General features: G+C 35.3%; 1 protein-coding gene across 1 annotated transcript in view; it reads left to right on the plus strand.

Moving 5' to 3' along the window:
* Nucleotides 1-237: 237 nt before the first annotated feature.
* The window catches only part of LOC134283854 (E3 ubiquitin-protein ligase UBR4-like), a gene marked incomplete at its 5' end in the record, with an annotated part of 34,415 nt that continues 10,936 nt past the window's right edge, over nucleotides 238-23,716 (plus strand). Inside the window, 47 exons of the mRNA XM_062766369.1 lie at nucleotides 238-308; nucleotides 431-578; nucleotides 918-1,151; nucleotides 1,368-1,538; nucleotides 1,895-2,146; nucleotides 2,359-2,448; nucleotides 3,978-4,130; nucleotides 4,227-4,451; nucleotides 4,666-4,750; nucleotides 5,636-5,708; nucleotides 5,807-5,984; nucleotides 6,145-6,192; nucleotides 6,364-6,523; nucleotides 6,634-6,704; nucleotides 6,819-6,908; nucleotides 7,046-7,177; nucleotides 7,274-7,358; nucleotides 7,615-7,889; nucleotides 8,732-8,872; nucleotides 11,316-11,475; nucleotides 11,625-12,035; nucleotides 12,273-12,436; nucleotides 12,628-12,801; nucleotides 13,003-13,056; nucleotides 13,167-13,353; nucleotides 13,457-13,610; nucleotides 13,696-13,792; nucleotides 13,877-13,984; nucleotides 14,125-14,238; nucleotides 14,325-14,447; nucleotides 14,636-14,803; nucleotides 14,898-14,975; nucleotides 15,102-15,149; nucleotides 15,292-15,468; nucleotides 15,758-15,836; nucleotides 15,947-16,135; nucleotides 20,048-20,367; nucleotides 20,597-20,682; nucleotides 20,788-20,875; nucleotides 20,954-21,147; nucleotides 21,430-21,669; nucleotides 21,914-22,052; nucleotides 22,161-22,280; nucleotides 22,369-22,506; nucleotides 22,673-22,839; nucleotides 22,963-23,074; nucleotides 23,460-23,642. Coding sequence (XP_062622353.1) covers nucleotides 238-308; nucleotides 431-578; nucleotides 918-1,151; nucleotides 1,368-1,538; nucleotides 1,895-2,146; nucleotides 2,359-2,448; nucleotides 3,978-4,130; nucleotides 4,227-4,451; nucleotides 4,666-4,750; nucleotides 5,636-5,708; nucleotides 5,807-5,984; nucleotides 6,145-6,192; nucleotides 6,364-6,523; nucleotides 6,634-6,704; nucleotides 6,819-6,908; nucleotides 7,046-7,177; nucleotides 7,274-7,358; nucleotides 7,615-7,889; nucleotides 8,732-8,872; nucleotides 11,316-11,475; nucleotides 11,625-12,035; nucleotides 12,273-12,436; nucleotides 12,628-12,801; nucleotides 13,003-13,056; nucleotides 13,167-13,353; nucleotides 13,457-13,610; nucleotides 13,696-13,792; nucleotides 13,877-13,984; nucleotides 14,125-14,238; nucleotides 14,325-14,447; nucleotides 14,636-14,803; nucleotides 14,898-14,975; nucleotides 15,102-15,149; nucleotides 15,292-15,468; nucleotides 15,758-15,836; nucleotides 15,947-16,135; nucleotides 20,048-20,367; nucleotides 20,597-20,682; nucleotides 20,788-20,875; nucleotides 20,954-21,147; nucleotides 21,430-21,669; nucleotides 21,914-22,052; nucleotides 22,161-22,280; nucleotides 22,369-22,506; nucleotides 22,673-22,839; nucleotides 22,963-23,074; nucleotides 23,460-23,642 — 6,954 coding nt within the window. The remainder of the gene's footprint in view (nucleotides 309-430; nucleotides 579-917; nucleotides 1,152-1,367; nucleotides 1,539-1,894; nucleotides 2,147-2,358; nucleotides 2,449-3,977; nucleotides 4,131-4,226; nucleotides 4,452-4,665; nucleotides 4,751-5,635; nucleotides 5,709-5,806; nucleotides 5,985-6,144; nucleotides 6,193-6,363; nucleotides 6,524-6,633; nucleotides 6,705-6,818; nucleotides 6,909-7,045; nucleotides 7,178-7,273; nucleotides 7,359-7,614; nucleotides 7,890-8,731; nucleotides 8,873-11,315; nucleotides 11,476-11,624; nucleotides 12,036-12,272; nucleotides 12,437-12,627; nucleotides 12,802-13,002; nucleotides 13,057-13,166; nucleotides 13,354-13,456; nucleotides 13,611-13,695; nucleotides 13,793-13,876; nucleotides 13,985-14,124; nucleotides 14,239-14,324; nucleotides 14,448-14,635; nucleotides 14,804-14,897; nucleotides 14,976-15,101; nucleotides 15,150-15,291; nucleotides 15,469-15,757; nucleotides 15,837-15,946; nucleotides 16,136-20,047; nucleotides 20,368-20,596; nucleotides 20,683-20,787; nucleotides 20,876-20,953; nucleotides 21,148-21,429; nucleotides 21,670-21,913; nucleotides 22,053-22,160; nucleotides 22,281-22,368; nucleotides 22,507-22,672; nucleotides 22,840-22,962; nucleotides 23,075-23,459; nucleotides 23,643-23,716) is intronic.

The following is a 23,716-nucleotide window of genomic DNA, read 5'->3' on the forward strand; positions in this document are numbered from 1 at the left end:
TTGACCCAAGGTCATTTAGGGAAGTTCAAGGTCACTGGAATAAAAATTTCATTATTCATGTGTGATACAAGTCTTTATTATGGAAAAACTTACTTCTGAAAAAAACCCAGCGGGGGGTATTTTGTCCCATTTGGACAGTTCTAGTTAATGATTAAACTAGTCAAAAAATACCACTGATAAGTTTGTAAGATCTCAATTCACTGTCAGAAAATTTTTAATTTTGTTGTATTGTTGCAGGATGAGGAGTCATTGAACAACAAACTCTGTACTTTCACCATAACCCAGAAAGAATTTATGAACCAGCACTGGTAAGAATTTCTATTAAGTTTTTGAAACAGTCATGTATTTAAAAGTTTTTGCTTATTTTGTACAAAATTCTTGTAAATGATGAAGAAATGAAGCTTAACAATTATCCATTACATTTGACTAGGTACCACTGTCACACGTGTAAGATGGTGGATGGTGTAGGTGTGTGTACTGTGTGTGCCAAAGTCTGCCACAAAGATCATGACCTGACCTACGCCAAGTTTGGCTCCTTTTTCTGTGATTGTGGCGCAAAAGAGGATGGAAGTTGTAAGGTAGTTCATACATTTCCTTTGACAGCCTCATTTTGAAGAATGCCAAATAATGCATGGGGTTCAAATTTCATTCATTGTTGAAATGACAGCTTTTCATGTATTGAACACTTGGATACTGTTTAAAAGGCAGTTTATATCATCATATTTTTGGGTGCTTTTTGATTCAGGTAAATTGAGAAAAATTTCAAAAAAATGATATTATACAGATTTGAATACAATCTTGAATGATTCAATTACAAATATGTGAACATTAAATATAAAGCCACATATTGCAATAATACTGTAAGTAACTTGATTTCTTTTATGGGTAAGTCATAAGACATGTATTGTTTTATGTAGGCATTAGTTAAGAGAGTCCCACAGAGTGCTATGGATTGTAATGACAGTATAGCTGGACAGTCCCCTTTCTCTATGGACACCATGTTACAGAGCAGTCTCAGGAGAAGACTGTCCTCTCCCTGTCCCACAGAAAACACCAAGGCGGACAACAAAGCCATAGAACTGGCCAACAAGACCAGGGAACTCCTGGGAAAACAGCTAGAGGGATGCAGAGATCTTCTCATTGGATATCTGGTAGGATGATTAAATTTCAAAGGGAAAATATTCCTGTGTCATGTGTCTCTCAAGATTTTGCTTTCTGCCAAAGTTCAATGTAACTGACTTAAAAACATTTTTTTCCCAACATTACAGTCCTTTAAGTTTTAAAAATATTTGTGATGTACATTAAAAAATAATTTCAGTTCAGATTCTTAACATTTACAGTGAAGTAATTTGCATGTTTTATTGTAGGACTCCAGTGAGACTGTAGGGGTGGTCCTTGATATGTTGAAGACAATACTACCATCCCTGACGGAGAATTATTTGAAGGTGTCCCCCATGGGGAGCACACAGAGGGCCCAGAAAGCTCTGTATAGCCTCCACAACACCCCCAAACTCACACAGCACACCGACGAACTGATGGTAAGTGTTACACAATATTTCCTCTCATAAGGATAAGTAAAAGGCATTTGAATAACCCAGGAGTAGATAAACATGTATTATAAGATTTCACTTGAATTTAATGCGTGCATGAACTTGCAATTTTAAAATAAACCATTTCTCAAAGAAAAGTTGAACAACTTATCTGTGCAAAAAGAAATGTGGAGCCTAAAGTTCTGTTGGCTCTGAAAAAGTTTGTTTTATTACTATTACTACATTGCATATAGCTCAGATCTATATTATAGATAAAATGGCAGTTGAATGAATTTCATATAATGGTGCAGTGAAAACTGACATTTCAGTGCAGATGAAATGATCCACATTGTATGCAATTGTAGACTGTGACCCTTGGCTCTCAAGAGGGAGCGTTTGAGAATGTGAGGATGAACTACAGTGGGGACCAAGGACAGCAGATAAGACAGCTGATCAATTCTCACTATCTGAGAAGGGTGGCCATGTGTGTGTTAGCTTCTCCCCACGGCAAGAGACAACACCTGGCTGTCAGTCACGAGAAAGGGAAGATCACAATCCTACAGCTGTCAGCCCTGCTTAAACAGGCCGACTCCAGCAAAAAGAAACTCACATTGACGGTAAATTATACAATACACTGATCAATGAGAAATTCTTAATTCTATGACAATTCAATGAATAATATACTTGTACTCAGAAAATATAGTTCTTTTGAAAAATGGAAGTACATGTATCTCTGCAGCAATGATGTCAAATTGAAAGCAAAAGTTATTTTTTTTATTTTGGGAAAGGGAAGTCTAAGAGATTTTGAGTTGGTCTACTTGTCTTTCAGAGACTGGCATCAGCTCCTATCCCATTCACTGTGTTGTCTATCATGGGAAATCCTTGTAATGAAGATTACCTAGCAGTTACTGGATTGAAGGTAATACTAAAGATAAAGAAATGGTAATAATAAAGTAGAAGAAAGGTATTTTTTCAAAGATCTGTATTAAGTACATTTACTTTGTTTTAATAGAAGCAGTGATTATTAAGGTACAGTGATGTGCCATAAGTGTTCGTCCAAATTCAAAATGGCCGCTGTAGTACATGTAACGAAACGCTTCGGAAAAATAAAACACAGAAATAAAATTATAAAATATTTTTTCTTACCTTAATACTTTGTTATATAGCCTTTTGACCTCAGAACTTTCTGTATTCGTCTTGGGATCGACCTGTATAAGCCCTGAACATAATAAATTGGGATGTTTATCCAGATACGTCGAATGGCTGCCTCCAGCTGATTTTTACACAAGAATATTTCGTTGCCGTTTTTCAGTTCTCTTTTCAGTCTCAACCAGATATTTTCAATAATGTTCAAATCAGGACTCTGAGCGGGCCAAACCATTGAATGAATATTATTCTGTAATTTATATTCTTGAACTACTCGGGCTCTGTGAATAGGGGCGTTGTCATCTTGAAATATATAGTTATTTCGAGGAAAATGGCGTGCTATGACTGGCCAAAGTTGATCTTCAATTATATCAATGTATTTTCTAGCATTAATGTTACCATCTACAACAGTCACAGTCCCTACACTGTTGAAAGTGATGCAGCCCCATATCATTAAACTAAACTTCGGTGTTGGAGGTTGTGAGAGACAACATGGCATCCACTCTTCGCCCACCTTTCTCCATATAAAAACACGGTTATCAGTCCCAACGTCCACTTTGCACTCATCACTAAAGATGACCCTGTTCCAATAATTATCTATAGTTTTGTATCTGTTTCCTCTACACCAGGAGAGCCGTGCTTTTCTGTTCACTTCGCGAATTCTTATGCGCTTTCGAACAACTCTTCTAAAATACCCCTGTTTGTACAAATTTCGCTGAACTGTCCGTTTAGATATAGCAGAGTCTCTATTTTCATTGAATAAGGCTGTTATGTCTGATAATTTTCTCTTTCTGTTTTCTTTCACCAACCTTAAAATGCTGCGACTGTCTCTGTCACTTAGCTTTGCCTGCTTCCCTTTCCTCGGTATGTTTTCTACACTTCCTCGCTTGCGATACCGGTCAACTACAGAAGTTATTGTAGACCGGGGAATTTGTAATCTCCTTGCTATTTCTGAATGTTTTAATCCAGACAGGTAAAGAGAAACGATGACTTCTTTAACATCAGTACTCAATTCTTTACGCACGGTAGCCATTTTGTTTACAGGGGAAATACACAGCAGACGAAAATAATTTTGCTACGTAATTGTGACACGTGACAGTCACGTGGATATGCTATAAATATATACTTATTTATTCAACATTGACGCCATGGTTAAAAGATACAGCGTCGACGAAGTTATGTGAAAATGTAAAGTGACGTAATGAAAATTGAATTTGGACGAACACTTATGGCACATCACTGTAAAAGAAAATTAACTTTTCGGTAGAGAATTGCATTCAGTCAGAAACATTGTTTTTGTAGGACTGTCATGTTTTGACATTCACCAGCTCTGGACAAGTGTCAGATCACCTTGTCCTCCACCCAACTCTGACTTCAGGAAACTTTATCATCAAACCTATATGGCTGCCAGGCACCCAGACTGAGCTAGCCATTGTTACAGCAGATTTTGTCAAGGTAATATACAGCAAGAGTTGGACTTGAAACATTCTCTTTTAATATTTTAACTATGTTAAGAATTTTATTAGATCTTTACTTTAATCTGTTTTACAGATTTATAACCTAAGTGTGGATGCACTCAGCCCCCAGTACTACTTTTTGCTGCCAAGTGGTAAGATTCGTGATGCCACATTTATATGCACAGAAGAAGGCCGCTACATGGTGTTGATGGCATCTAGTGGATATATATACACACAGATCATGGATGAAAGTAGCAGTGCCAAGAATGGACCGTTCTATATTACCAATGTCATGGATGTTGAACATTCAGATTTAAAGGTATAACAGATGTTAACAACATTATTCCTGTAAAAAAACAAATGTTGAAAACCATTGTGAGCATGGTTAGATTGTTCATTGATTAAATACATGTATGATAATAATGAGCGAGGAATTTACAATGTAACTGATATTAAAGTTTGAATTACACTGTATCACCATGGACCTGTTTTTATGAAGATTTCAACCTTGCATTTCATTTACTTTTTAACAGGAAGTGAACAATTTGGTGGCAGGAGGGGGTGTGTCTGTTTACTACTCACATGCTCTCCAGTTGATCTTCTTCAGCTATACTCAAGGTAATGGGACTGTATACTTTTAACAAGGCCGAGTCTAATTATTTCTACCCCAGGGTTTGCGATAATTTTTTGTTGATTAATTTTTACTGTTATATTTATTGTTTTAAGATTAAAAAAACAAATGCTTACCACCCCGATTTCTTTTGGGGTCATCTCATAAGTTGTCAAATTTTACTATTGGACCCTATGGGAATTTGTGGGGAAAGTGCCAATTTATCACATCTTTTCCAAATTTTTTGTATTTCTGTCCTAGAGATTTCTTCCTCAGTCAAGTAGATGAAAGTTATTTTAAAAAAGTCACCAAATTGTGAAATTTCAAAAAAGTTGACCATATAGATTGGTCTGGGTCTTAATTATAAAGTTTATTTTTTCGATGTCAAATACCTCTAAAATTGCCATATTGTGGTATAAATACATACTGGTGCACATGAATTATCAGGACAGATATTTTCTGGTGTAAAAAAAATTGCAATATTTAGATTGCTGCTATGTTTCTTCTGATGGTCTTTCATCAGGTTTTAGTAAAATATCCATGGACGTCTACGAACATGTAAGCAAGTTGTTACCATTCTTCAGCTTCATGCATTGCTTACGAAATCGGAAAACAGTGACGTCGTTAGAGCCATTTCAGCTTTTTTTCCCAATTATTGTAGTAAAATCACATTTTTAGACCAGTGGATGTTTCAGATAATGTCAATTTTAAATTTAAATCACAATATTTTGGAAAGGTGTACTGTCGCACTTATGACTGCGTGAAATTAAAAAGGTGCGCAAAAGTCATGCGCACTCGAATTAGACTTGACCTCATTAAGATTTGAAATATAGAAAAGAAGTTATATATATATGAAACTACATACTAAAATCTTCAACTTTTTTCCTGATCAGGAAAGAGTTTTGCTGCAACAGTTTCCAAGGATTTGTCTAAGACTCCAATGCTATTTCCAATTACTCTCAAAGCGTAAGTTTTTTGATATTTTCAGAAAAATTAAAATGATATAAGATGAGCATTTGATTTATGTTGAGGTTTTCATTTACAACATTATATTTGACTTTCAGAAATGGGACCTCAAAGGGGAGTACTTCTGTCCAGCCCTTGGTCCAGTGGTCCGAGGTCCCAGGTCATACGGGTCTGATGTACAGCATGACCCAGACCTCCAACAACCCTGTGGTTCTCATGATACAGCTGGACAGCATCATGGTTCAGGAAATCAAAGTTGTCCCCGCCAAAGCAAAGGTATTGTGTAATACAACTTCATTCCTTCTTCAAATATTTCAAATGCATTGATTAATTAAGATAAAGCATTTCTTGCTAACAAACAAAGTTAATAATAATTAAAAAAAAAAGCAGACTTGGAATAAATGCAATACATGTAATTCAAAATTTTTTATTTCAGATTCAAGATGTTGTTGCTATAAGACATACTGCTTCCAATTCAGATCAGGTATGATTATTGCATATGTGTACAGATGACTTTTGGGATTTTGTTTCTGTGAAATGTTAATGTGTCCAGATAATCAATTTGATTATAGAAAAGAAGAATCAGAGAGGCATTTTATTTGCAGAATGAATATTCTGTAAGCCTTTAGTTATTTGAAAATTCTGTTACTTTTAGCAACACAGAACCACTATGATTTTGCTCTGTGAAGATGGAAGCCTAAGAATATACATGGCCAATGTCAACACCACAAATTTCTGGCTGTCCCCCTATCTACAGCCCCAGAGTCCCATTTCTGTCCTCAAACCAATCAAGAAAAAGAGATCTACCAAGTCAGGTAATGTGTGGTATCTTAAAAGTACTGTTAATTTTTAATACAACTGAAACAGAATTGATTGAATTTTGAAGTAAGGTTTTGACTATGTAATGTGTTTTATTTGATAATAGGTAGACCCACTGGATCAGTTTCCTTTCCCATTGATTTCTTTGAGCACTGTCAGCAGAGTAATGATATAGAGGTAGATTGGGCTAATTTGTTAATTAATAAAAAAGAAAGTTTGTAACACAAATTCATCTACATATATGGAAGATTGATTTGATATGCTTATTTATGCTCTGATTTATCTTGATAGTTTGGTGGAAATGATTTGCTACAGATTTACAATGCTCAACAGATAAAACATAGGCTTAACACTATTGGGATGTATGTTGCAAGCACAAAGGTATGAAAGAAATGAAATTCACACTGATTATTTTTACAATCAATATGTGAACAAATTTAAGAACATGTGGAACATGTATCTGATACTACAAATCAGTAAATTGGTAAATGTGCTGAGTATTTTGAATTTATTTTCAGCCATTTGGGTTTACCGTGGAGATCAGTAACACAAACTCTGCCAATGTGATGGTGGGATGTCGCGTGTTGGTGGGGACCCAGAGTACTGAGAGAGCCCCATCTTATATAGAGGTCTTTGGAAGAACCACGCAGGTATGCTTATTGATTTAATTTTATGAATGAGCAAAGACGTGAATATTGAGAGGAAAGGTCAGATGATTAATGATCCAATTTGATGATTCCTTCCAGGTGAAAGTTACCAGGGCTAGATGGTTTGACTTGCCCTTCACAAGAGAAGAATCTCTAACTGCTGACAAAAAAATCACGCTCCATTGTAAGTAATTTTCTGTATGTATTTTTCAAACGTATGTAAGTCTGAAACTAATTTGATGTAGTCTTGATGTACATTTCTACTGATAGTAAGAAAATGACTAGGAATGAGAATTTTAAATAAATCTTTGGATGTAAGACTTTGCAGCATACATGTACTTGTAATTAGATTTTAAAGCAATTTTAACAGTCATATCAAAAAAATTTTATGACAGAATAAGAGAATTTTACTATATAACCAATACTATTCTTGTTTCCAGTTGGAGCCAGTGTGGATCCTGGTGGAGTGACAATGGTGGACTTTATCAAAGTTTTTGTCAAGACAAAGGAATCCTTTGGCTGGCCAGAGGAACCTGACGAGTTCCTGGAGTCCCAGACTCAGAAGGCGCTGTCCTCCTCGGGGGGTATGACTTCAGGGGAGAGTGAGGTGGTCCCCTCAGCGGCCCCCCTCCCACTCACCTCAGCTGACAGACTGTTAGGAAGTGCCCTGGAGGTGTTAGACGGAGCCTTTGCTGCATGCCCTTTGGAAGATAAGGTACTGTACATGTACATGTATATGCACAATCCTTTATTGAATCTTCAGCGAAATTTGATTGGTGATGTTATTCTTATTTTTATGTACATGCATTTGATAAACATATATAAATATACCAAGTCGAATGACAGTTTCAGTAAAGTTTGTTTTTATGCGCCCGGATCGATAGATCTGAGGCGTATATTGTTTTTGTCCTGTCTGTTTGTCTGTTTATCTGTTTGTCTGTTTGTCTGTTTGTCTGTCTGTCTGTTGTCAACTTTAACCTTCGCCATAATTTTTGAACTATCGAAGATAGAGACTTCATATTTGGTATGCATACTCCACCAGTAAAGTTCTTTCGAATGACACCAAGGTCAATGACCTTTTGACCTTGACTATGACCTATTTGCTAAAAATAGTTTTTTTTTTTATTTTTGCCATATCTTTTGAACCATGAGAGATAGAGACTACATATTTGATATCCTTACTCCACCAATGATGTTCTTTCAAATGACACCAAAGTCAATGACCTTGTGACCTTGACTGTAACCTATATGCTAAAAATAGATTTTACACAATTTTCGCCATAACTTTTGAACCGTGAGAAATAGAGACTTCATATTTGGTGTGCATACTCCACTAATGAAGTTCTTCAAATGACACCAAGGTCAATGACCTTGTGACCTTGACTTTCACTTATCTGCTGAAAATAGTTTTTTTAAACTTTGTTGCCGCCGGGCGCATAGTGTTTCACAAACACATTTTGTTTTATTACAGTTTGATTTCAAATTAATCTTTCTGTAACTTATTAGCATTTTCTTGGCTCTTAGGAAATGTAAAAAAAATGATTTTTCTGTTGACAGGGTATAACTGAGATGAGAACTGACACACTAGATATTGCTACCAGTCTCCTAAATCTACCAATGCCAGACAGTGTACAGTCCCATACCAAGTCATTACTGGCCTCTCTCTTCCCAACCTCACAGGCTTACTACAACCACAAGGTAATTACTGGTTTATACTCACTCCATGGTCTTACTACGTCTACATTGTAAGTACAATTTGTATACAACAGTTGTCTCTCTCACTTATCCTCAAAGCATACTACGAACACAAAATTCATATTACACTGAATACACATGATGTTATCATAATTATTTATTAAACTCTGCTACAACTTGAGGCTGCTTTATAGAAGTCAGTCTCTTGCTTTCTCATTTTAATGTAAAAAGGTGAGCATTTCCAAGCTACAGATTTCAAATATATACCTATGGGCAGCGGAAAGGGCAAAAATTACCATAATGAGAAAACAAACAATTATTTTAATTTCAATGACCATAAAAACTTAACAAATGATATACAATGCATAATCAACAGACATTTTCGCAGAACAAATATACATTAAAGCAAAACCAACGACCACGTACGTAACAAACATATATAAATGCAAAACCAACGATCATCTTTGCAGTACAAACGTACATAAAACACGACAAACGAAAAAACTTAACAAACGTGCAAGCGGTAAATCTAGTCTTCCAGACTCCCGACGGTCCCAGAATTTTTTTTTTATTTTGGTGATTTCTTTTTTGTCGGCTCACAGAAACTCTTCACACTTCTCAGGCACATTTCTAGGTTTAAATAAATTCATTAATATATAAAAACTTAAACAAATTTATGTATTTATAACTGAATCAGCAGTATCACCAAAAAGCGGTAAATCTAGTACTCAGCTATAAATGCGAAAACCACTGAAAAAAAGGATAATGATGTTTTCGTAGAATCGCGATTAAAACAACAAACTGAGGTATATTTTTTTAATAAATGAAAACCCTCATTTACATGCCAGAAAATTTGTATGATCAAAAATTCCCCACACATTTTTTTTTCGTATAGAACTCTTTGCCATAACATGTTTATGTTCCTAGGCTCTACTGCATAGATGTGGTCTACCTCGGATCCTCCTTTAATTTTTTCCTTTTTTTAATTTTAATTTATCTTAAAAATTTCAATTGAAAGAAAGTAATTTACATAAAACAAAAAAAAAATCTCATTCTCCTGAAGGCCGTTTCGTCATTATTTATTTATTTATTTATTTTTTCTTGGTTGTTGTTGTTATTACATAAATTGGTTTTCCCCAGTTCTTTAAATATTACAAGAATCTATTATGATACATGTAACTTTACATTACAGTGAAATATCATATGACAGGCACGTAGCAACATTTCCCAATTTTAAGAGTAAGGTAAAAAAAAGGGTTATGTAGTACATGTATATTAAGAAAAAAAATTGGTACTGAAAGAAGTTTTTAAAATCTTTTTTCAGCTGGATTGAAATTTTTTCTCTGGTTACCCCCTCCTTTCAAAAACGATGCTACATCAATGTATAACAATGCAATACTTTCATTTTGCATGGTTTTACTAAAGTACAATGTTAGATTTAGCTATTTTTATGAAATGTTTGATAAAAATCTCTTTTGAAATCAAATCATTTTGATGTTATGAATTTTTATAGAATTTAAATGTTCATTTTTTTTATTAACACCACCAATTTTTACTGAAATACTAATTCCATCTTCAGATTTGAAGTTAATTTTATTTCATCTTAAAGTTATTGAAACAAGATTGCCACTTTTCCTAAATATTAGAATAAAATTAAAATTTGTGAGAATGCAAGGATGTGTCAATCAAACCCGTCTAAAATTTTGAAGGTTTTAATAACTTTTAGATGAAATGAGAATTTAATATATTTTTGTGTGAAATGCTATTAAAATATATAAGTCGTAATTTTATACAGAAAATATTAACTTCAAATCTGTGTCCATGCACCTTTACCATCTACGACACCTAACGTCTCTCTGTATCGATGTCCGTTTTTGGTTTTCATATTAATAACGGAGTACTACATTTACCGCTTTTTGGAAGATGATACGGCTGATTCAGTAATAAATACGCAAATTTGTTTAAGTTTTTATATATTATTGAATTCATTTAAAAAGAAAATGTGCCTGAGAAGTTTGAAGAGTTTCTGTGCGCCGACAAAAAAAAAATAATCCGGGACCGTCGGAGTCGGGAAGACTAGATTTACCGCTTGTACGTTTGTTAAGTTTTTTTCATTTGTCATGTTTTTATGTACATTTGTACTGCAAAGATGATCGTTGGTTTTTGCATTCATATACGTTTGTTACGTACGTGGTTGTTGGTTTTGCTTTAATGTATATTTGTTCTGCGAAAATGTCTGTTGATTATGCATTGTATATCATTTGTTAAGTTTTTATGGTCATTGAAATTAAAATAATTGTTTGTTTTCTCATTATGGTAATTTTTGCCCTTTCCGCTGCCCATATATATCACATTAATGAAGAATGGTAAGAAGAAGGCATATGTGAATTTTGTCACTTTTTTCTGTTATTCGTATCATAAATAGTTATCTTTGTATGAATTATAGGACCAGGCTGAGCTGAAGCATGTGATGGCCAGTCTGAACAAGGACAAAGCTTTAGATGTGGAGGCTTACCAGAGACTTCTGGTGACGGCCAGATCTGTAGCTGTATCCAGGTCTAACAACCTCATCAAGTTTGCTGAGAAAGGAAACAAAGATGAAGAAGGTAACAGCTCAGACAGTAACCATATTCAACATATCACTTAAGTGTCTTATTTATTGTAAACTGCCCCTAAAAATGACAGTATCAGCATTAAAATGTCACATTGTATATTAGTGGAAATGTCATCTTACGTCTTTTTCTCATATATATAGTTTTAGAAGTCACAGATTTAGAAGATGAAAAAGATGAGAAACCAGCACCATCTATTGCCAGTCTCTCTGACCTTGACCCCAAAGAGAAGACCCATTTTGTGACCCAGTTAATGGAAGCTTTCTGGGCCTTACACAGTGCTAAGCCTGCCAACCCCATGCTGGCCCCCGTGTGTCTCCCTGGCCTGGCCCACGTGGATGCCACAGTAGGGGCTCTGGTGGAGATTATCCATGCCTTTGCTATCAGTGACTTTGACCATGTGTCCCTGGCCACTAAGCTGTATGTGAAGATGTTACTATGTCCTGACCAGCTGGTCAGTTTCTCCTGTAAGCAGGCTCTGATTCGCTGTCTGAGGCCCCGACACAGACGTAGGAGGGTGTTTATACCATCTCCTCCTAGGTGTAATTCACCAGGTAATCTGAGTACAAACTGTAATTATTAATATAATTTTTCGTAAATTATTTTTTTTTAGATACTCGATACAGTGCAGTGATTTTTGGCTTAATTTTATGTAAACTATAGTTGTAGCAGTAGGCTGAGACTTGTACAAATTAGATTGGTTCTGATATATACATGAAAAAATTGGATGTAAGATCATGGAGATTCATTATGAACATTGAGTTAATGGAAAAAATTTATCAAACTTGTAGGTGGTGGAGCTGATGATGATGATGATGACGATGAAGATGATGATGACAATGACAAGGGAGATAAACCAGTACAGAACGTGGTGGAGCCTGTGGTTCCTCCTCACTCGGTAGAGATAGAGGAACACAATGATGTAGACGATGCTGATGAACAATTTGAAGTTGTGGTATGTATTACATGTATGTGCAATATAATTCAAATAAGTAATAGAAATAGAATAAAATTGAACATGAAAAAACTGCTCTCCCTGACTATTGTTGACAGTTTGCAGCATATAAATTAACATGTATGAAAATATGTAATGTTAATACTTGAAAAAATATGTGCATAAATTGCTACATGTACCTGTAATTGTAGGAGCATGATGAGCCCATGGTACTTGAGCCAGGTGACCCTGAACCAGAGGAAGGTAACCGGTTACCATTAGAGGCCCTGCTAGCCAGTCGTAACTTTCCTATGGTGGATATCCCACCTGATGCTGATGATGAAACAATGGTAGAACTGGCCATAGCACTCAGCCTCCAAGACCAGGTATTAATCTTCACAGTGGACTGCTGTAATTTAAATATGAAAAACTAGTACAAAATTTTTATGAAATGATTTACCTGCATATATACCTAGAGAAAATATAAGCTGAAAAAGAAATTTTATAAGAGTACTATCTGTTGGAAATTCATTGTACTTTTTGAATTTCAATTCAGAATTATAGAAATTATTCATCTTCATTTGTAGCCAGGAAATAGTAACTCTCTTGGTTTGCAAGGACTTGGACTTAACAACGTACAGGTAAATTTGAATCTTCGCCTTTTAATAGAAAAATGCATAGACTTTTATCAAGCTTGATTAAAACATCATTAACTTTTTTTTAATTACAACATCATAAATTTTTTTGACAGTCTGCACTGCAGAATGCCATATCTATTGAGGAGGGCCCAATGTCAGACACGACAGCCTCAGCTCCTGGCAGTGATGATGAAATGGGGAGTAATGCCGCCACTGATGGATCTACCCTCCGTACTTCTCCTGCAGAGCATGCTGGGAGTGCAGGATCAGAGAGTGGAGGAAGTGCCATAGAATCTATAGGTAAAAGCTGTGAGATTTGTATATAAATATGAAATATATATTTATTTTAAATTAATTATTGGTGGAATATATTTTATTAATGTTTTGAAAATTTTGATTATAGTGAGTGGCAGAAGCAGTGCTTATGGAGACAGAGACAGGGAGAGTAACACATTTGGACCCAGGAGTGAAACTAGCAGTGTGGGTATACCAAGTGGCTCCCTACAACAGGAAGTAGACGGCACAGATGTCGACGCTGACTATGATGCTTCAGTCAGGTAAACACAGGATACACGTAACATGAAGCATTTGTATTGTTCAGTTAAATAAATGGATGTACATATGAATTATCTTTTTTTGCAGGCTGCATAATTTGCGCTTGATGATAATGGAGAGACTTTTACAATATCTGCCAGAGATGAGGAATGTAGGAGGTGTTAGAGTGATACCTTACATGCAGGTAGGTGGTCTAATCTGACAAGTTTGATTCTGTCATATAAACTGGTTCAGGAATGTTAATACAGAAATGTGTACCTGTTGCCAGGTCTTACTAATGCTGACATCAGATCTGGACAGTGAGGAAGAAAAAGACAAAGGAGCTCTGGATGCTCTGTTAACAGCCATTGTCAAGGAACTGGACCTCACTGGAAAAGTAAGACTAATGTTCAAACTTAGCTTATTTTTTCATAAAATCATTAAAATGTCATTGTTCATTTGAATGAAAAGATTTGAGACATATTTCATGTATGTGCTTGCTTCTTTGCATTTCTTAGCACTTTCTTTTTTTAACAGGATTTGGAGCAGATTGCCATCAGAAATCAATGCTATGAAGTCAAACTTGTCCTTCTGAGACTGCTTAGTGTTCTACTGTCAAGAACAAAAACAGGAAATAAACCTGCTGGGGAGGTAATCAATATCAAACATTCAATCAGTTTATACTTTTGATCTCTGTTTTACCATTTTACTAACATGGTGTTGTATTTTGTTTTCAGTCTTCCTCCTCCTTCATCAGCAATGCTTCAGCAGCGGCCCTCATATCAAGTGGAGCCATTCCTTACTGCCTCACTATTCTACAAAACCTGCTGCCATTCTGGAAACAGTACTCAGCTACAGAAGTGAGTAATACTAAGTCTTGATATACAGATGTACATGTATTTGAGAGGCACACAGCTCTGTGCACTTGTAATAGTTTTTAAATCTACTGTTAAATAAAGATATTTACTTATGTGCTTTATACATTGTTTAGTCTTCTACATTACTTTCTGTGTTACCTGTTTTATTATGAAATTTCATTTTCTTTCAGGAGGAGGGTAGTGCAGTTACAGGACAATTATTGAAGCCTCACCCCACATCCCCACCCCCAGACATGTCGCCTTTCTTCCTGCGTCAGTATGTTAAGGGACATGCTAATGATGTCTTCGAGGATTACCCTCAGATGCTGACTGAGATGGTGCTTAGACTGCCATATCAGGTAGGCTAAGATTTTTACCATGGTTTGAAATAAGAGGAATTGTTTATCTTTATAAAACAAATTATTACCTTCATCCTATTGATTTTTCTTGTAGCTGAAGAAGATTTCTGAGAGTGTTTCAAGTGTTCCATCTGCAACTTTTGAAAAGCAATGGAACACAATTTTGTCAGAGGTATTTGAAAAATTGACACATGTGTATAAATTTACTTTGTCATATCGAAGTGGATTGAAAAAAGTTCTTAGATCATTTAATCAACATAGACAAAGATTTATAAAGTGCAAACCCTTTTACTTTCAGTACATGATGACTCAGCAGACACCTTACTTCAAACGACAAGTCAGAAAGGTTAGTTATGCATTTCTATAAGTTATGCATACAAGTCTAAATGTGAATTATCACAGTCTTGAAGTCATTATACATAAAACGTATAAGAGGAATCATTCAACAAAGCAATTGAAATAATACTTGACCATGCTGTCTGTTATAGCTGCTGCTGTTTATAAGTGGAACCAAAGAGAAGTACAGACAGCTGAGGGACCTACATGCTGTAGAGTCCCACCTTCAAACTGTGACAGAACTGTGTAAGGAGGGAGGGTTAGACATCAATGAGGACGAGGTCACGCCTGCCCCTGTAGTCCTCAACTACGATACACTCCTTAATATTGTAAGTGTTCAGAGTACAGTAATGCTCTTCTTGAAATTGAACTATAACTGCACATCAGAAATACAAGCAATTTGAACATACAAGTGATAAAATAAAACACATTAATGAATTGCTTTTGAAAGTTGAATACAATATTCTTTGCAGATAAGTTCATATTAACTCAATTATGCAGAATAGCTATGTTATTTAAAAAAGATCAACAATTGCTTGAAACATATTTCATAATTGATAATATATTGACTCCAGTTTCCTTTTTGAACGCATTTTCATATTTTACTTCTCTTTGTAGATTGAGCATTTGAAGTTCTGCAGTGACACTGCTAGCAGTAGGCCTGTCAACTGGCAGTTGTACTGTCGAGACAACCAAAGTAAGTGTGACCTCAAAACAATAATAAGCATCATCACTCTTCTGATATAAAATCAGATAAAATCATCAGGTTCTGAAATAAAATTACACAGCGGTACCTGTATGTTTCAGATGTGATGATATTTTTGGTGAGGGCCAGTATCCTCCTGAATGAGGGGGTAGCCCCCACCCTCCTACAGCTGTTACAGAGTGCCCTGTGTGGAAATAAATCAGAGGAGGGAAAAGATGGAGGGAAATCTAGTGTAACAGGGTCCCCTGGAAAACCCAAGAAAGATAAGGACAAGGATAAAAATGACCAGGGTATTGCTTTATGAAATGTACTGTTTCAAACAAATTGTACATATACAAAAGAATGAAGTAATGCTCAAAGATGGACTGGTAAATGATAAAAAGTTGTTGCAAGGAATGAAAGTTATAATAATGAACTCTGCTATTTCCCCAAAAAAATCTTTCAAATCTTTGTACTGTATAGGGGATTAATTTCACGGGTTGTAATTTTCACGTTTTTCTCTCATCTGACACAATCACGTTTCTTGAATTCGCGGAATTTGTATGTATGATAAAGGTTACCTCCCTTGTCTATATCCGTTTTATCCATACCATAGCTACATGTAAACGACATTAATCAGCGTTGTGTCTTTAACTCACGAACAACAGGGTAGATTAATATAAAATAGTTAGATTTAATAAATAATTGACAATTAACTATAACAAGTGCAGTTATCAAAAGTCCTTGACTAATAAACGTCAAATTGCTTTCCTATATGCTATATACACCCCAAGTTCTTCAATACAACGCAGCGAAAAACCACTGGACGGTAATGTGTTAATGTGGGTCGACAAAATAATATCCTTTCACATCTTCAGTAAGTTCCATAGTTAGTTTGAATGATTTTTTAAAACCAAAATGTCGATAAAAAAAACTAATATGCTCGATAATGCAGGTAACAAATACACGTGGTAACACTAGTTACGCACGGGTAATCAAAACCCATGACACACGTGTTTTGATTGAAGAAACATGTAGCGTTGGCAACTAAAAAAGGTTTTTAACAAATACAGGTTATTATCTGCCGATTAATTTGAATTAAAGAACAAAATACGGTATTAGCAATAATTCGCCGCAAATAATACGATATTTTAAACATCATGGTATCATTGTTTGATGTTATGCATTGAAGTAAGGAAGATGCGAAGTAAATTCTACAAGTACAACAATGACGTAATTTTTAACTATGACGTCACTGATACGCGCTAAACATCGAATGGTGGTGCAAAATCGTTAAATTATGCTGAAAAATGAGTAATCTTTGCTGAAATTAGACCCTTTCACATGCAACAACCACTTTTATACTCCGCATATAAGTTCATCATTACATATCTCAGACACATCATTAAAATAGTGTTGGTTGTCACCTGTGATCAATATGAATTTTGCAAAAGTTCTACACAGAAAAAGATCATGTACAGACGCAATTTTCCTGATATCGATGTTAATGACGCTTAATTTACACAGTAAGAGATTTTTTTAATTCAAGTCGCATCACTGGACAAAGTAAACTATAAATACCCCTAAATATAAATAAAATATTTTGAAAACAAAGTATAAATTGTAATTAAAGATACCGCTTATGCTGTTTGTACATCGTATGCACTTGCATACTACTAGTATAGTGTCCGTGGCTGTACATGTAGCATTGAATAACAGCACAAAAATATCATTCACAAAAGTAGCACGATATTTTTTATTCTAATTATTACAAGAGTAATTAAAAAATCTGTGATACATGTACCTCAGTATAATTATATTTTCCTTTACGAGCCTTCCTCAATGTGTATGTAGTCTTTAATACTAGTTATAAATAGTGTGACTTCCGAACAATCATGACAGCCATTAAAAATACATTAAAATAATTATACATACATTGAATAACCTTTACGAGAACATTTAAATGTAGCATTAAAGTATGGTTCAACATTTAATTTGTTAGATCAAGTATTGCTTTATATATAGCCTTTAATTGTGAAATATAAATATTATATACATGTACATGCTGTAAATCTTGACAGTGTGTAGTTGATAGCAGACCCCCCCCCCCTCAAATAAGACACAACCAATCCAAAAAATAAGTTCCCGAATACTAGATAGTATGCACATTAATAGTACAAAATAGCGCATATAAATGCAAATGTTCATTTATTATTTTTTTGCAAATATTTCCTGCAGAATTTTGTTTGAAAGATAGATTGAGTATCAATAGACATTGAACATTACTGCGTAGGTTTTTAGCCCCCCCCCCCCCCACACACACACACACACACTTTCCACGGACACTTTACTGTACAAGTTTTAAATTGGGAAAGTGGTGCTGTTTGGAAAAAAATCTTGGTACTGAAGTTTGAATCTATAACCCCCCCCCCCCCGCCCAAACAAAAAAGTTTTGTGGTGTTTGGGAAAGTGAAAAAAATATTAAGATTTGGTTGGGTTTGTTTTTTTTTTTTGGGGGGGGGGGGGGCTAAATTTTTTTTCTTACACTTAGCCCCCGCCCCCCACTTTTAATTTGCTTCCGACGCCGATGCAGAGTCATAAATTACATGTTTACAGAAATATATATATTTAGAAGCCAGTGGTTATTTGCTTAAAAAAGACTTACAATGTTGCGCATGTTAGTGGCATTTCAAAAAATCTGACATTGGTCAGCGACATTCAGCAGCTTCTGACTTGTGATCAAGCTAAGGACTCCCCTACACCCTTCATCCTTGGATTTTAAGATTTTTTAGAGATTTTACGAAGGAAAGCAGATCGTCTTCGAAAGTTGTCAGCAAAGAAATAAATGTTTGGACACGTTTTGTTTTGTTTCTCCCTGTGAAAAAAATCTGAGTGTGCTGTAAATAAGCTCGTAAACACTAAACAGTACGTCTTTTATATACACAGATACTTGTAAATATGTCTCACACCTAAATCCAGGTAAATCCGTAATTCCCGATTGCATAGACAATCACAATTGCATTTTTTAATTTGTGATCATGAACTTCATGTAGAAAAACTCGCATCTATTTTTAATGTTTGCACTATCTTTAGTTACCACATATTAATACAGGTTTATGTATGATAAAATTCCACCACTTCATATCATTATTCATTTTGTACTACAGAAACGGTATGGGGTATATTGGGACATACAAGGAATTACATGTAGAATTAGAAAAGCCAATTTACCACTGCTAAAGAAGCTAACGACTCAATTTTTTCTGTCAAAAAAATTCAACATACTTGTAGGTACGTAGCAACATGGGAGGGGTGGATTTTTTCCAAACATAAATTTTACTAATTGAAATGTTCTTTGATAGGCCGGTTGCCCCCCCCCCCCCCCCCCCCCCCCCCCCGACTAGATCTGATAGAAATTTTTCTCAATTTATTTTAGAGAAATAGCTAAAAAAAATTATTTAGAGCGTACTAATCACTGCAATAAAATGAAAGCAAATGTCAAAAAGAAAATATATAGTTTATTTCTTTTTCTCCATGTTCCTCTGTTAGACTTTTTTAGTACTTCTCATCAACTAAAGCGGAGACAGCATCGTGGATGTTTACAATGTAGGTAAATAATAATGCCAATAAATAAATAATAAAAAAAAAACAGCAATGACGTATTAATAAATCAACAATTTAATTTCTTAAATTTGTATTTAAAATAACTGTGTCCTAGAGAGTAAGTAAGGATTTTCAGATTACGCTTACTACACGTCAAACGTACGACGTCGCGTCAAAATTCTTCATAAAATCTCGACGTTCTGCTATAGAAGGTACTGTATTCAGCGTTATTTTTCCAATGCATACATTTAAGTCAGATATATAAATTATATATCATTTGATTCTAAAAATTCTAAGCTTTTTAAAATGTTTTGAACGGAGCATGTCTGACATCCGGCATTTTTTAGCCAATACCGTACTTTGTTCTTAAAGCGTGATAATTAAAATAATTATATGACAGTACGGTACTACTCGTAATTACTGAAATGACCGAGATGTACTACACGTACATGTATATAAACCTATCGTAGTCTATTCTCAAATTTCCAAATAAAACATGGAAATTATTGAAAAATTATTCACTGTTTCTTGAATTCACGGATTTATTAACACCGTGAATATAGCGAATATTAACACCGCAAGTTATTTTCCCCCTATACAGTATTTCCTGTGTTAAACAGATTCAGATGATGGACAGAAGCACGATGAGGCCCTTTGTCTGAGCCTGGTCCAGCTGTTGATGAAGATCCTGGACAGAGATCTCCTGGTGAAGTTTGTACGCACCTTCCTCCTGGAGTCTAACTCCACCAGTATCCGCTGGCAGGCCCACAGTCTGTTACACAGTATCTATAAAAACTCCAGTCTGTCGGAACAGGAGAGGCTGCTGGAACTGTTGTGGGATCTCTGGAAAGAGCTGCCACAGCATGGACGAAAGGCTTCTCAGTTTGTGGATCTGCTCGGCTACTTCCTGCTGAAAACTCCACAGACTTCTGAGAAAAAAGTAAGTTGAGCAAGATAAGTTTGAAAAATAAGTGAAATAATTTAACATGCTAAATACTGTAGACTGAAACGTGTATTCCTCCAGAATTAATATGTCAGATTTTCTTAAATGTAGGTAACAGAGAATTTTATTAAATCTCTAAAAATTTCCAGTTTGACTTAATAAATTTCACACCTATAATATACATGTAAATGTATGATATTGACTGAGACTGTTCTACTGATTGCAGACAAAAGAATATCTGGACAAAGCTGTAGCTGTGTTGAGACAGGAAAATCAAGTTTTAACAAACCATCCTAATGCCCAGATATACAAGTAAGAAACATAAAAATATCTCAGTATATTCTGAGATATGATTAAATGAAACTTTGGTTTATATTCAAATTGTGCATATTTTATACTTGTAAACATGATTTACAGCATGTTGCAAGGTCTAGTGGACTTTGATGGATATTATCTGGAAAGTGACCCTTGCCTTGTTTGTAACAATCCAGAAGTTCCATATGCTGTGAGTATAGTGTTTTACCTAAAGATTTCCCATTCTCATATTAATAACCATTCATAATATGCATCCTTTTCCTCACAGAATCTGAAGCTGTCATCAATCAAGGTGGACTCTAAGTTTACCACCACCACACAGATTGTGAAGCTAGTGGGAAGTCACACCATCTCTAAGATCACTCTGAGGATCAGTGACCTGAAGAGAACCAAAATGGTCCGAGTTCTCAACATTTATTACAACAACAGAACTGTACAGGCTGTGGTGGAACTCAAAAACAAGTATGTACAATATACTGTATATGACCCTATACATTATTCAGCAACTCTTAATTCTAACATCAAGCTACCCTTTTCATCATTAAGATTTCTGCTACACAATTTTAAATCAAAGTATTATTTTACTAGCAAAATTAATAGTTGAAGATATTAGAATGTTGCAATGTGCCATATTGCCTTTTTGGGGTATATTCTTTCCATATGGTTCTTGAACATACAGATTAGTACCATGTATTAGTACAGTTCTAAGTCATGAAACATGTACATATAAATATTTTATTTTAGACCTGGACTTTGGCATAAAGCGAGAAAGATGACCTTGACCACAGGTCAGACAGATGTCAAGGTTGAATTCCCCATCCCTATTGTGGCCTGTAATCTGATGATAGAGTATGCTGATTTCTATGATAATCTCCAGGCCACGGCTGAGACACTTCAATGCCCCCGCTGTAGTGCCTCAGTACCTGCTAACCCAGGAGTGTGTGGGAACTGTGGGGAGAATGTGTTCCAGTGTCACAAGTGCAGGTAATGGCTGAATTTCTTATCTTTTATAATACTTGATTTTCTTTTAATCCTAGGCTCTGTAAGAAAATGTAAATGAAGTAAGTTGTAATGTTTTTCACTAGCAAATAATTGAGAAAAGACGAGCAAGATATAATGGTCCATGTAGAAGTTTTACAATGTAGCAACAATCAAAACTTAAACAGACTTATTTTAAAGTTATTCATTTTATTGCCTTATTTGATTATTATATCTTTACTGTTTATAGAGCCATTAACTATGATGAGAAGGATCCCTTCCTCTGCAATGCTTGTGGATTCTGTAAATATGCCAAGTTTGACTTCACTCTGACTGCCAAACCCTGCTGTGCTGTTGATCCCATTGAAAATGAGGAGGACAGAAAGAAGGTATTTGATCAAAGAATTTTGTTTTGAAATGTTTTCAATATTCTTAAATAAAAAATTAATAATTTGCATATAAAATGAGGTCAAATTAACATTATCATTGTTTTTCAGGCTATTGGAACCATCAACACCCTACTGGAGAAAGCTGACAGAATATACAGAAATTTACAGCAACACAGACCACAACTGGAAAAGCTGCTGATTCAAGTCAAAGAACATGGATCTGAAAGGGTAGGAAAATTTATTTTGTTTCTTTTGTCTTGTACTGATAAGTGACCAAATGCTGACCATACATTAAATACCTGACTTTGTTTTATAGGAGGAGGGGGTTAGTGCCAGTGGTGCCAGCAGTGGGAGTGTCCCAGGCAGTAGTGTCAACAAGTCCATACAACAACTGGCCCTCAAGTACTGCAACGAGTGTAAATCATCATTTGATGAACTCAGCAAGATCATTCAGGTACACACAAAATCCACTTACATGTACTTTTGTACATACAAAAATTATAATTTGCTTACAGAATTCTTAAATAGCACTTACCTGAAGGTTAGAAATTGAGTATACCAATGTATGCATTGATGCCTCTTTAGATTATTAAAATGTGGAATTTTTCCTGTTTTAACAGAAGGTAATGGCTTCCCGTAAGGAGTTGGTGGAGTATGACTGTCAGCAGCAGGAAGCTGTGGCCGCTGCCAGCCGAGTCTCTCCTGTCACAAGTCCCAGAGACATCACAGAATCACCTCTCAAGGCTCGCAAAGTTCCCAGCTGTAGTAAACCACAAGGCAAGGGGAGGTAAGTGTACTTCTTTGTTTTGATGATTATGTTGTAGATGATTTTGAATTATTGTAGTAAGTACTTTGTTGGTATGAGTTATAGTGAATTTATAGATTAAAGGATCATTAAATGTTTTGACAGTGCCCGAACCAGTAACTGCTTTGGATGTGCCAGTGCTGCAGTGGAACATTGTATTACATTACTGAGAGCTCTGGTCACCAACACCAACCTCAGACAGATGCTGTGTAGCCAGGTAAAATTATAGAGCTTGATAGACTGAATCTTAACGTATAAGCAGAATTTTTAGCGAGGATTTAATTTTGGCATTATTAGCAAGGGTGCTGAGATCGCTAAAATCGAATATCGCTAAGAATTAATTGTTTTTTAGTTGTAATAGTTTCTTAAGTGAGCATGTCAAAACCATTAATATTACTTCTATATATTAAACATAAAATTCCCAATTTTAAGGACAAATCGCTAAATTTGCATCTCACAAAAATTTCCACTTATACGGTAACTTGCTTTGCATAAATGATAGAAAAGTTGAAAAATCTTAGGAGATATGCAAAATGGTTTTGTTCAGTGAATATTTTTGTTTGTAATTGATTTATAAAATGCTTTATGATGAATTCTTGTAGGGCATGATCAAGGAGCTTATTGATTACAACTTGAGACATGGTACTTTGCAAGTCAGAATAGCTGTGTTGTCCCTGCTGTGTATGTTGACCAAAGACAACCGTAAAGGAACAGAGGAAATGAACAATCTGATAATGAACAGGATAGCTGGGGCACTTAAAGGCCATTTGTCCAACCCAGATCTGGTAAGGGGGTTGTCAGACAGAGATTCCTAATGTACATTGTACTGACTCTATCTGGAATTGGTGTTTTAGAATTG

The sequence above is a fragment of the Saccostrea cucullata genome, unplaced genomic scaffold (genome assembly GCF_032062105.1).
Source record: "Saccostrea cucullata isolate Sc308-1 unplaced genomic scaffold, CSIRO_AGI_Scuc_v1 ctg852, whole genome shotgun sequence".
Lineage (NCBI taxonomy): Eukaryota > Metazoa > Mollusca > Bivalvia > Ostreida > Ostreidae > Saccostrea > Saccostrea cuccullata.